General features: G+C 48.5%; 2 protein-coding genes across 2 annotated transcripts in view; one reads left to right on the top strand and one right to left on the bottom strand.

Annotated features, from left to right (window-relative positions):
* The window catches only part of LOC123350391 (zinc finger protein 850-like), a 586,050-nt gene that overhangs the window by 498,300 nt on the left and 75,688 nt on the right, over positions 1 to 12,062 (bottom strand). The window lies entirely within an intron of this gene.
* Positions 1 to 12,062, top strand: part of LOC123350393 (zinc finger protein 850-like) — a 125,772-nt gene that overhangs the window by 79,540 nt on the left and 34,170 nt on the right. Inside the window, exon 3 of the mRNA XM_044988963.1 lies at positions 6,874 to 7,724. Coding sequence (XP_044844898.1) covers positions 6,874 to 7,724 — 851 coding nt within the window. The remainder of the gene's footprint in view (positions 1 to 6,873; positions 7,725 to 12,062) is intronic.

Below are 12,062 nucleotides of genomic sequence, written 5' to 3' on the forward strand. Positions count from 1 at the left end.
TCACCAGGGAAGAGGGGGCTCTTCTGGACCCTGCTCAGAGAGCCCTTTACAGAGACGTCATGCAGGAGAACTATGAGAATGTGACCTCGCTGGGTAAGGATTCCTGTCCCCTCGGTTCTTAGAAGGGGAAATGCAGAGTTAAGGTTCACGCCAGCCCCACAATGCCACTTCTGCTCTGCCTTGTTTCAGCATCACCCCAACATGCCAGAGACACACACACTAGCCCTCTCCTCTCCCCTGTTACAGAGCACTCTGGGAACAGAGCAGTACAGTAGAAAGTCTCACAACTTCTCGTTGCTAAAATAATATTCTGGTTCATCTCCATCATAGCAAACAGAGGCTTCCTCCCCCTGGCCTGCTGTCCAGTACTGAACCTCCTGCACACAGACCATCTAAGACTTGCAGTGTTACCACCCCTTTGCCCTCAACCTGAGTTTTCCTTTTGAGTCACTGCCTTCACTTACCCCTCACTAAGCCCCACAGATCACTCGAACATACGCCACCAGAGTGCTGACAATCCCCATGGCAAGAACACTCCCTTGGGCACCTTTGCTGACAAAACCTGCAACACTCAGCACGGAAATGAGGCAGAATTGGCTCCCCAAGTTTCACATGCACCTCTCTGCATAGCACAGGCACAGCTCTGCCCAGCTGCTCCAACCCATCGCTCCATCAGCCAGTTACAGCTACAGCTGACCCAGTGCACACAGCTGGAGGGCATGCGGATAGATGCTGGGATTCCCATCTGTGAACACAGCACAGACAATGGCACGTTCTCTTAGTCTTTCCTCGTATTGATTATAGGTTCATAGATTTTAAGGCCAGATGTGACTATTAGGTCACATACTCTGACATCCTTTATACCACAGACCATAGAATTCATCCCGTTACTGCTGCATTGAGCTGAATACCTGAGTCCCTGTGGCAGTTTGTTAACCTTTGCACGGCCCACACAGAACCATCTTCAGTGATTCTTGCCAGCTGCAGGGTTAAGGGTTGGGGGCAAAGTTAAGGTTGCATTAGAGGGTTGGCGTTTACATTAACTTCTCATTTCCTGGTTTGCAGAGGTTTAAGTTTAGTCACCATCTATATGATGCAAGGCAGGAGACAGCACTGGATAACCTTAACTCTGCATTAATGTAGCTTATGAGCATTTAGTTTCCTGTTTTAAAAAATGGATGTTTTTGCCATTATAGCTGTTTCTATAATTGAACTTTTGCCAGCAGAGCCATGTTGGATGGTGTGCGTGTTTACGCATGCGTGTGTGCACTTTTTCACAGCCTTAAACAACAGCGCTGGACTAGCAAAGCTTTTAAGAGCTACCTAAGACCTACCTAATTAGTTCCTCGACAGACACCTGACATGCCACCTTCAGGTGAACTAATATGCGTGTACCTGGTCTGTGGGATCCCAGTAAAACATTAGGCACCCTGTGCCCTCTGCCAGGTGGCATCAAGAGGTCCATGATGAGTCACATCCTCCTCCTTCTCCAGTTGCTGCATTAGAGTGTCCTTAGAATGATCCGGCTCATCCCCGTTCCAACCTTCTGTTTGGGTTCCATGGGGCTCTGTCCTTGGTTCCCTTCTTTTCTTCCTCTGCACCTTATTTCTGGGTAATCTCATCCGCACACACGTTCAACTACCATCTCTGTGCTCCTAACTCACAGTTCTGCCTCTCTGCTCCTGACCTGTCTCCTTAGAACATAAGAATGGCTGTACCAGGTCAGACCAAAGGTCCATCTAGCCCAGTATCCTGTCTACTGACAGTGGCCAACTCCAGGTGCCCCAGAAGGAGTGAACCTAACAAGCAATGATCAAGTGATCTCTCTCCTGCCATCCATCTCCACCCTCTGACAAACAGAGGCTAGGGACACCATTCCTTACCCATCCTGGCTAATAGCCATTTATGGACTTAACCACCATGAATTTATCCAGTTCTCTTTTAAACGCTGTTATAGTCCTAGCCTTCACAACCTCCTCAGGTAAGGAGTTCCACAAGTTGACTGTGCGCTGCATGAAGAAGAACTTGCTTTTATTTGTTTTAAACCTGCTGCCTATGAATTTCATTTGGTGACCCCTAGTTCTTGTATTATGGGAATAAGTAAAAAACTTTTCCTTATCTACTTTCTCCGCAAAACTCATGATTTTATATACTTCTATCATATCCCCCCTTAGTCTCCTCTTTTCCAAACTGAAGAGTCCTAGCCTCTTTAATCTTTCCTCATATGGGACCCTCTCCAAACCCCTAATAATTTTAGTTGCCCTTTTCTGAACCTTTTCTAGTGCCAGTAGTCCCAACTGAAATCTCAGCCCCCCTCTCTCTCTCTCCCTCTCATCTCCTCATTGATGTCAAACCATCAGCTAAAGATCAACAGCTGAAGCAAAGCTCTTAATATTTCCCCCAAACCCTCCCCCACCTTCTTTCTCTATCACCGCAAACAGCACCATTGTCCTGCCTGTCACTCAGGCCCATAACTGTGCAATACCTTTGTCATGGGATCTCCCTCTGGGGTCTCCTATCCAGGCTGTGCCTACACCTTGCATTTTCTTTTTGCATAACTTCCCTAACAATTGGCCTTTCCTATCCATCCACGCAGCTAGAGCTCTTGTCATCCTCTCCTGTCTCAGTTACTCCAACATCCTTTTCTCTGACCTCACCTTGAGCATCTCCATTCAAAAGGAAAAAGCTACCTCCTGGTCCTCAAACATGACCTATGAGGGAAGGTTGAAAGAACTGGGCATGTTTAATTTTGAGAAAAGAGTGAGCAGGGACCTGAGAACAGTCTTCAAATATGTCAAGGGTTGTTATAATAAGACAGTGATTAATTGTTCGTCATGTCCACTGAAGGTAGGAGAAGTAATTGACTTCATCTGCTGCAAGGGAGGTTGAGGGTGGGTAATACAAAAAACTTTCCAGCGATAAGGATAGGGAAGTACTGGAATAGATTTCAAAGAGAGGCTATGGAATCCTTGTCACAGGAGGGTTTTAAGAACAGGTCAGCCAAAATTCTGGCGTATTTATACCTGATCCTGCTGCAGCGCTATGGGAATGGAGTAGATGACCTCTTGAGGTCCCTTCCAGCCCTATATTAGAAGACTTTACGATTTATTGCTTAGCCCTTTGCTTTGATCACGTCTCCTGGTGGAGAATTCGGATCATTTTTGCGGATCTGCTGCGGGTACAAATTTTGTACCTAAAGCCCTGCAAATCTGCGGATATCCATGGACCGTTTTTGCGGATTGCAGATTGGATGTGGATATAAATTTTGTTTCCATGCAGGGCTCTACCTGTCTTACTTTTGTCTATACCTACAACTTAAATCTATTTAGTACACATTGATTACATCTGAAATAACATATGAGATGACCATAACAATGATCAATGAATGATAAAATGAACTAATTGGCTCCATGAACCACGGAGACTCTTCCTTTTGCATCCCCACCTCCAAGAGCTGCAGTCTCTCTTCCCTGCATGTTCTTTGGATCTTTGAATCTGTCCCCGCCAAAGTCACATGGCCTGATTCTTATTCTTCACATTCTTCTTTGGCAGAAGAGTTAGTCTGTGGCTCCTGAACTACACCATCTAATTTGCCAGCTTTCTCCACACACAGTGTTTTTTATACTCCCTCCCTTTACACCTGACTCACTAGGTTCCCGAATGCCTCAGGATGTGGTTTCCTGACATCTAGTGCTGCTGAGATCCTGCCTTCAGTGATATCCCTACCCTTCCTGTTCCCTTTCTCCACTGAACCCCACCAGCCCATGCTTACTGTTCCCAGCTTCCCCAGGACTCTCATTGTCTCTGGACCTCTCTGTCAGTTAGAAGCAGTGCCAGGGAGACTTGCCCTCTGTCTGGAGTCTTCACTTTCTGGGAAATGCAGTTCCAGTCTCTGTTTTAGGAGCCTCTTTGATAATGAGTGTCTGGCTGTGTGCGTTCCCAGAAAAGATCCCTGGGAAGCAGAGTGTTCTGCACCTGTGAGTGCCTGGGGAGCTGGCCTTGTGATTTTATTGGTTTTAAATGGACTGGGCTTAAACTAATAGAATATTTTTATGACAAATGGCCTATGAATTCCCCTGATCTCCCTTGTTTTCCTTCCCTTGAACAAGGGTTTCCAGTTTCTAAACCCTATGTCATCTCCCAGCTGGAAGGGGGGGAAGAGCTGTGGGTCCTGGATCTCCCTGGTTCAGAGAAAAGTGAGATCCTGAGAAGTCCCTGCACAGGTGAGAAAACATTAAACCAACTCAGAAACTGTAAGTGCCTGAGAGAACCAGGTAGGGTTCCCCACGCAGACTTTGTGAGCTCGGGACAGTCCCCAGCAGATCTCACTCCTGGCTTCCTACAGATGATGATTGACACCTTGGCTGGAGCTCCCTTCCTTCCTACTGAGTGTTTGGATGGGATGTGGACAGGGCCGGCCTTGGGAAAATGGCACCCTGGGCAAACTTGCATTTTGGTGCCCCTGGCCCCCATGGGCTCCCCAGGCTCCCCCCCATTCCCTCTGTTCCCCGTGGGCTTCCCACCCTCCCTTCCCCCCTAGTCTCTGCACTGTGCCCCCTTCGCTCCAAATGCCTGCTCCCGTTCCTGCACCCCTAATCCCTACACCCCTTCATTCCTAACCTCTGCTCCCTCCTGAGCCCCTACCCCCTGCACTGTGCCCCCTTCACCTCAGGCCTTGCACTCCACTCCTGTGCCCCAATCATTAATGATCTGGAGGATGGGGTGGACTGCACTCTCAGCAAGTTTGCAGATGACACTAAACTGGGAGGAGTGGTAGATATGCTGGAGGGTAGGGATAGGATACGGAGGGACCTAGACAAATTAGAGGACTGGGCCAAAAGAAACCTGATGAGGTTCAACAAGGACAAGTGCAGAGTCCTGCACTTAGGATGGAGGAATCCCATTCACTGCTACAGACTAGGGACCGAATGGCTAGGAAGCAGTTCTGCAGAAAAGGACCTAGGGTTTACAGTGGATGAGAAGCTGGATATGAGTCAACAGTGTGCCTTTGTTGCCAAGAAGGCTAACGGCATTTTGGGCTGTATAAGTAGGGCCATTGCAAGCAGATCGAGGGATGTGATCATTCCCCTCTATTCGACATTGGTGAGGCCTCATCTGGAGTACTGTGTCCAGTTTTGGGCGCCCCACTACAGAAGGGATGTGGAAAAATGGAAAGAGTCCAGTGGAGGGCAACAAAAATGATTAGGGGGCTGGAGCACATGACTTCTGAGGAGAGGCCAAGGAAACTGGGATTGTTTAGTCTACAGAAGAGAAGAATGAGGGAGGATTTGATAGCTGTTTTCAACTATCTGAAAGGGAGTTCCAAAGAGGATGGATCTAGACTGTTCTCAGTGGCAGCAGATGACAGAAGAAGGAGTAATGGTCTCTAGTTGCAGTGGGGGAGGTTTAGGTTGGATATTAGGAAACACTATTTCACTAGGATGGTGGTGAAGCACTGGAATGGGTTCCCCAGGGAGGTGGTGGAATCTCCTTCCTTAGAGGTTTTAAAGGTCGGGCTTGACGAAGCCCTGGCTGGGATGATTTAGTTGGTGTTGGTCCTGCTTTGAGCAGGGGGTTGGACTAGATACCTCCTCAGGTCCCTTCCAACCCTGATATTCTATGGTTCTATGCACCCCTTCACTGCTACCCCCTGCACCACTCTCCTGTGCCCCTAACCTCTGCACTGTTCCCCCTTTGCCCTTAAACCTTGCATCCTCCTGCACCCAAGTGGGGAACCTGATCTGGATGCACAAAGCAGCTGGCATTGCTGCTTGCTCCCCCACTGGACTGCAGCTCCTCCACCCCACGCAGCCCTGGGGGCTGGGAGAGGGGAGCAAGGCGCAACGTCAGGGCTTCCTGCACCCAGGTCACTTTCCCTTCAGGGGAGGGCAGGAGGGCAGTAGCTCCTGATGCCTTAGCACAGCCCAGGTTGGGAAGTGACCTGGATGCAGGGAGCCCTGGGGGGTGTGTGTGTGTGTGTGTGTGTGTTGAGGGGAGGATACCCCAGTTCAGTGGAAATCCGGTACCTAGGTGGGGGGGAGGGGGACACCCCGCTATCAATCAGCACCTTCCCCCCCCGCCCCGCCCCCCCCTCCACAGAGCAGTCAGGAGGATGCTCCCAATCGGGGGTGGACAGGGGCGACTCCAGGGTGAACAGAGAGTGGGGGTTGGGGGGGGACAGGAACAGCAATAGCTGCACACGTGGAGCAGGGCGGAGGAGGGGCCCCTCTGCTCCGGAGCAGTCACTTGGCTCTGACGCTGGTCGTCCAATTGCCCCCTGCAGCTCGGGTCTCTCCCATTCCCCCATGCAGCTGCTTATCTGCTTCCTGTGCCGCTTTCATCAGCCCAGCGAGCCTCTCGGCAGCCAGTCAGGTGGGAATCCAAACCCTGCGCCCGGCGGCACCCCCTCGGGTGGGGCATCCATACGGCCCACCCTAAAGGCCGGTCCTAGGTGTGGAGCAGAATTGATCCCCTCCGCTCTCCCCTATAGGGAAGAGTTTGGGGAAATTCAGTCCCCAATTTTTATTTTCCGTCTCTCCAGGACTTACTTGGGTTTGCTCTCTGCCTTTCCATCCCCAATTCTGAGATTTCTCTTCTCTTCTAGCAGGTGATGGGGTGGTGAGGGAGAGCGAGGAGCAGAATCCTCACCAGGAAGATGCTGAGCTCGCTGAAGCGCATGGGGCATTACTGCAAAGATCCAAAGGGAGCGTGTCCAGCCCCCGTGAGCAGGGAAAAGCTGGTGAAAGTTACCGCAGACCAGAGACAGAGCAGGGAAACCACTCAGAGGAGAGAGAGGATGAACCCATTAATTGTCAGGGAACTCACAGGGACATCAAGGAAACTACATCCCAGGAGAAAATCCTCAGGGAAAAGAGAGAGAATAGATGCAGTGAGTGTGGGAAAAACTTCAATTACCGCTCAGCCCTTATTCGACATGAGGTAATCCACACGAAAGAGAGACCCTACGAATGCTGTGAGTGTGGGAAAAGCTTCAATCGTACGTCCGTACTTATTAGACATCAGCGAATACACAGAGGAGACAAACCCTATGAATGCAGTGAGTGCGGGAAAAGTTTCACTCAGAGATATGCCCTTATCTCTCATCAGAGAATCCATACAGGAGAGCGACCCTACAAATGCTGCAAGTGCGGGAAAAGCTTCACTCAGAGATCAGCCCTTATCTCTCATCAGACAACGCACACGGGAGAGCGACCCTACGAATGCTGCGAGTGTGGGAAAAGCTTCGCTCAGAGCTCAAACCTTACTATACATCAGAGAATCCACACAGGAGAGCGACCCTATGAATGCAGTGAGTGTGGGAAAAGTTTCACTCACCTCTCCTCCCTTATCTCTCATCAGAGAGTCCACACAGGAGAGAGACCCTATGAATGTTGCGAGTGTGGGAAAAGCTTCTCTCGGAGCTCAAACCTTACTACTCATCAGAGGATCCACACAGGAGAGAGACCCTATGAATGCAATGAGTGCAGGAAAAGTTTCACTGACATCTCCTCCCTTATCTCTCACCAGAGAGTCCACACAGGAGAGCGACCCTACGAATGCAGTGAGTGCGGAAAAAGCTTCTCTCAGAGCTCAACCCTTATTATACATTACAGAATCCACACCGGGCAGAGACCCTATGAATGTTGCGAGTGTGGGAAAAGCTTCACTCATAGCTCAGGCCTTTCTAAACATCAGAGAATCCGTAAAGGAGATAAACTTCATAAAAACCTTCTCTAGAGCTGTCAGAAGATTTTTTTTTTTTAAATTCTTTTGATAGTTCCCAGGTAGTGATCTTTAAGGCTGTTTGGATCTTTTGCACACTGTAGTCCCTCAGCTCCCACACATGAGTTTCCCACTTTTTAAGCTCTCCCATCTTTGGGGTGGATCCTGTGGTCCTTTGTATCAACTCCATTGTCCTGTGAGTCATGGGAGTGTGTGTCCTTTCTACCAGGAATGTCCGTCACCCCAGGTGGGGGAGATAAGGGGTGTCTTCAACCAGCTACGTTGAGATTAAATCTACCTGGGTCTCATCACTCTGGTTGCCATGGAGTTAGCTAGCTTAAGTTCACTTTCCTGATGTAAAAAGATAACTATTCTTGCACTAAAGACATGGCCTATGGAAAGTAGGCAGAGTCATCTAGCACATTTCCTCCTGATCTGACCTAACCACCGTCACATTTCCTTGTCTAAATAAACCTGGAGATTCACATTTATACTCCTCCTCCCAGTGCAAAGTTATTGTTCGAGTTGCCACGTTCCTCTTTGAGGACAGATTTTCTCATTCCCAGTTGTTCTCACATTACCCTGGATTGTGCAGAACAGCAGTTATTTTGTTGACTTTTTTTCTCATTTAAAATATATTTAAATATGATGAAGAGCCGGAGCAGTGTCAGGGAAATAAGGGTCATTTTAGGCTCTGTGACACTGGAAGGAGATGGTGTGACTCAGAGATTCCATCCTTCCCAATCACCCTAGAACTGTTACCTTGTGCCTGAGCCATGCAGAGTTCACCCCTTCATATTCCTTCACTTCCCAAAGTGTCCGGTGAGGTCATGTTCTTGGCTGTCCGTGCTTGAGAATGGTGCTTGTACGTCTTTGATCTTAAATCAGAGTCAGTCTGGCAGGAGATGAAAGTATTACAGACTTGGAAGGGGATTTCAAATGGGTCCCAAGCACTGTTGAAATGCCCCTTTCCCTCTATTGGCAAAGCCACTTCTGGGAAGGTTGGCTGTTTTTTCCTCCCGTTATGAAGATGCTAAAACTTCTGTAAATAACACCAATGAGACAGCACTGAGTGAAGCAGGTTTCAATGGATCATGGGAGAATTTCTCATCCTGATTCTGAGACATCAGTCTGGAATTTCAGTTTAAATGAAAGTGTCTTCTACCTCTCTGTGATATGGGTTTTCTATCTTTCATGAAGGCTCCTTGGTCATATAACTGCATGTTAGTTTTGTTTGACACAACGTAGTTCAGATTTATTGGGAAATTTCAGACAAATGACCATCATTCTTTACTTCAGGTTTGGTTTTTTTCCCCCCTATCCCTGCATGATGACATGGAGAAAATTCAAATGCAGTTCAGTCAACGGGAGAGAATACTCCAAGCTATTGGACATATTATCAAAGAAACTGTAGTGTGTTTAAATCTCCACTCTGAAAAGGTGAACACCAGCAGACCCCAAACGGTGCAACTGATGGAAGTAAGTGCACATGGTCACAGGGTAGTTCAATTGTATTGTCTCAGATGATCCAGGGATAGAATTCCACAGCAGGTGACTTGGAACTAGGCAAAATGCCCAGGTATTTGGTTCCCAGGGTATTTGTGACCCAGTCCCTACAGGAGGTTACTCCTGAAGAGTTCTCCTAGCTAATCCCAAAATTTGGGAAATGCTGTCTATGACGAGGTGTATCAACCCTCCATTGGCACTAGTAGGGTTAACTCCACTCTGTGGGCTGAAGAGGCCACACCCTCTCTGGGCATGCTCCGACTGGAGACGGAGTATAAACAGGAGCAGCTCAGCCTGGGCAGACTAGGGAGAACAAACTATGTTGTTGGCACAGAGTATGTGGAGGGAGAGCCCAGGGCTGGGGTGGCAGGAGGGTGAGGGTCAGCGGGGAGAGCCCAGGGCTGGGGTGGCAGGAGGGTGAGGGTCATGGGGGAGAGCCCAGGGCTGGGGTGGCAGGGGGGTGCGGGTGGGGGGAGGCCCAGAGCTGGGGCAGCAGGGGGCTGTAGGGGGAAACCCAGGGCTGGAGTAGGGGAAGCCAAAAATTTTTTTGCTTCGGGCAGCAAAAAACCTAGAGCCAGCCCTGCCTCCACGCACTGTGAGGTAGGTAGGAGCGGATCATTATTATCCCTACATGAAAGAGGGAGAAGCTAAGGCTGAGAAAGGAGAATTGACTTGTCTTAGGTCACACAGCCAGTCAGTGGCAGAGTTGGGAATAGGACCCAAGAGCCCTGATTTTCAAACTAACCATCGGATCTTGAATTTCATACATTGGATGACCTGAATAAAGTGCTCTCAGATGAGCTCCAGACCAGCAACAGTGCACAGTAATTATTCAGCAATTATTTTAGGAGAACTGCAATGTTAGAGAGAATCATGAACTGCTCAGGGACAATTAATGCAGAGAATCAGCAAAATTCATCAAACATGTAACTGGTTATGACTTATCTCCTTGGTCTTAAAAGAGAACAAAAAGGACCTGAGTCTCCTCCCTGTCATTAACCCCCTGCTCAGCCAATCAGGGTAGAGACTGAGGACGGGAGGCTGAGGGTTCTCACCAGAGAGCCCAAAGGATGGCCCAGGTCACTGGTGGGGATCACTGCCTGAGCACTATTTCAGCCCCACATATTTGGATGGACCTCCCACAGTGGGAGCTGCATAACACTCCCCTGCCACACACACACACTCTCTCTCTCTCTCGGTACTGGGAGGGGAACAGGAGAAAGGACAAAAGAAGAGACACACAGAAAGGCAGGAGAGATGTATGGAGGAAAAGGTGAAACAAAAAGGACAAACCCTAATGTCCCCAGTGATTCTAAGGGACAAAATCCCAGGTGCTGAGTAAAATTCTGCCTCCTTAAGCTTGTGTTTTCTGTGCCTGGAATTCAACTGCTACCAGATGCATCAGACTGAACAGGTTTCAAACCTCGAGGAGGCTCTTACCTTCTAAACGGGGATGGCTGTTTTCTAGTAAAATCACTAAAAGGGAAGGAGAAAACTCGAAAGAGGTTCCTCCTGGCGCTCAGGTACGTGAACCCCAATACTCCCTCAGTCTTCAAAGAGAGACCTGGAGAAGGAGACTTGCTGAAGCAAAGCCACAGGGGTCTCTGAGGTTTCCCTGGCCCCTTGCCCCTATCTGCCTGGCTGATGTCAGCATCTCTCTGTGAGGTCACCACCTCCTCACCACCTTTGACCAATAGTCTGAGGTGCTGCAAAAGGCCTTTGTGATATCGCTGCCACACCCCTCCCTTGCTGGGCTAATGCCTTGCCCCTGGCCAGGCACTTTGGAGGTTTGAGCTACTCCCCTGTGGATCACCCCACTCAAGGAGCGTTCGTTCTAGGAAGCAAGCCGGCTAGACAGTAAAACATCAGACGCTGCTCCCAATGCTACACTCAGTTTTTCAGAAATTAGTTGACTTAATGGCCTGAAGAGACCATTAGAGCATCTAATCTGCCCCCCTACATATCACAGGCCTCCTGTATGACACAATAGCTACTTTTGGGGCAAACACATTCCAGAAAGGCATCTAGTCTTCATTAAATGACACGAAGAGATGGTGAATCCACCACTTTCCTTGGGCGCTTGTCCCTGTGGTGAATCATCCTCGCTGTTGAATATTTGTGCCTTAGTTGTAATATGAATTCATCTCTTTTCACCTTCCAGCCATTGGGTCTTGTTATGCCTTTCTCTGCTAGATTCAAGAGCCCTTTAATACCCAATCTTTTCTCTCCATTAAGGCACTTCAGCGAAGTCACCTTTCAGTCTTCTTTTGATAAGCTAATCAGGTGAGCTCTTTCAATAGCTCTTTGCTGCCCCAGCTCCAATTTCAAAACATCTTTTTCAAATGAGGACACCAAAACTAGATACTGTGTCACCTCCTGTGACGTTATTGACATAATCTGTAACTGTATAGATCACCGTTGCGACCACTATTCTGTATTTGCAGCCAATATTGTAGAAAGGTGGTTGTGCAAGGGGTCAATGGAGAGGTTCTGATTTGCTGATTATAATGATGCTATCTCTAGATGTGTATCATTGTTGTAGTTGAAATTATGAATATTGGCTCTATACTGTCTGTATAGAAAAACTTGTGCTCTGCTTCTGGGGAACACCCCAGAGAAGTTGATGTCAGCTCTTCCTAGCCTGCTTGATGGCCCATTAAGGACTATCAACTATACAATCAACCCATTGAGAGAAGGAAGATACACCTTGTGACTCAACAAGGTATGCAGGGACCTGCCTATGGACAGAACTCTAAGGTTTTTCTATGCTATGGGCTGTATAGAGTGTCCTTGAGACAAAGAAAGCAAAGACCACATGGCAAGAGACTATAAAA

The sequence above is a fragment of the Mauremys mutica genome, chromosome 15, assembly GCF_020497125.1.
Source record: "Mauremys mutica isolate MM-2020 ecotype Southern chromosome 15, ASM2049712v1, whole genome shotgun sequence".
Lineage (NCBI taxonomy): Eukaryota > Metazoa > Chordata > Testudines > Geoemydidae > Mauremys > Mauremys mutica.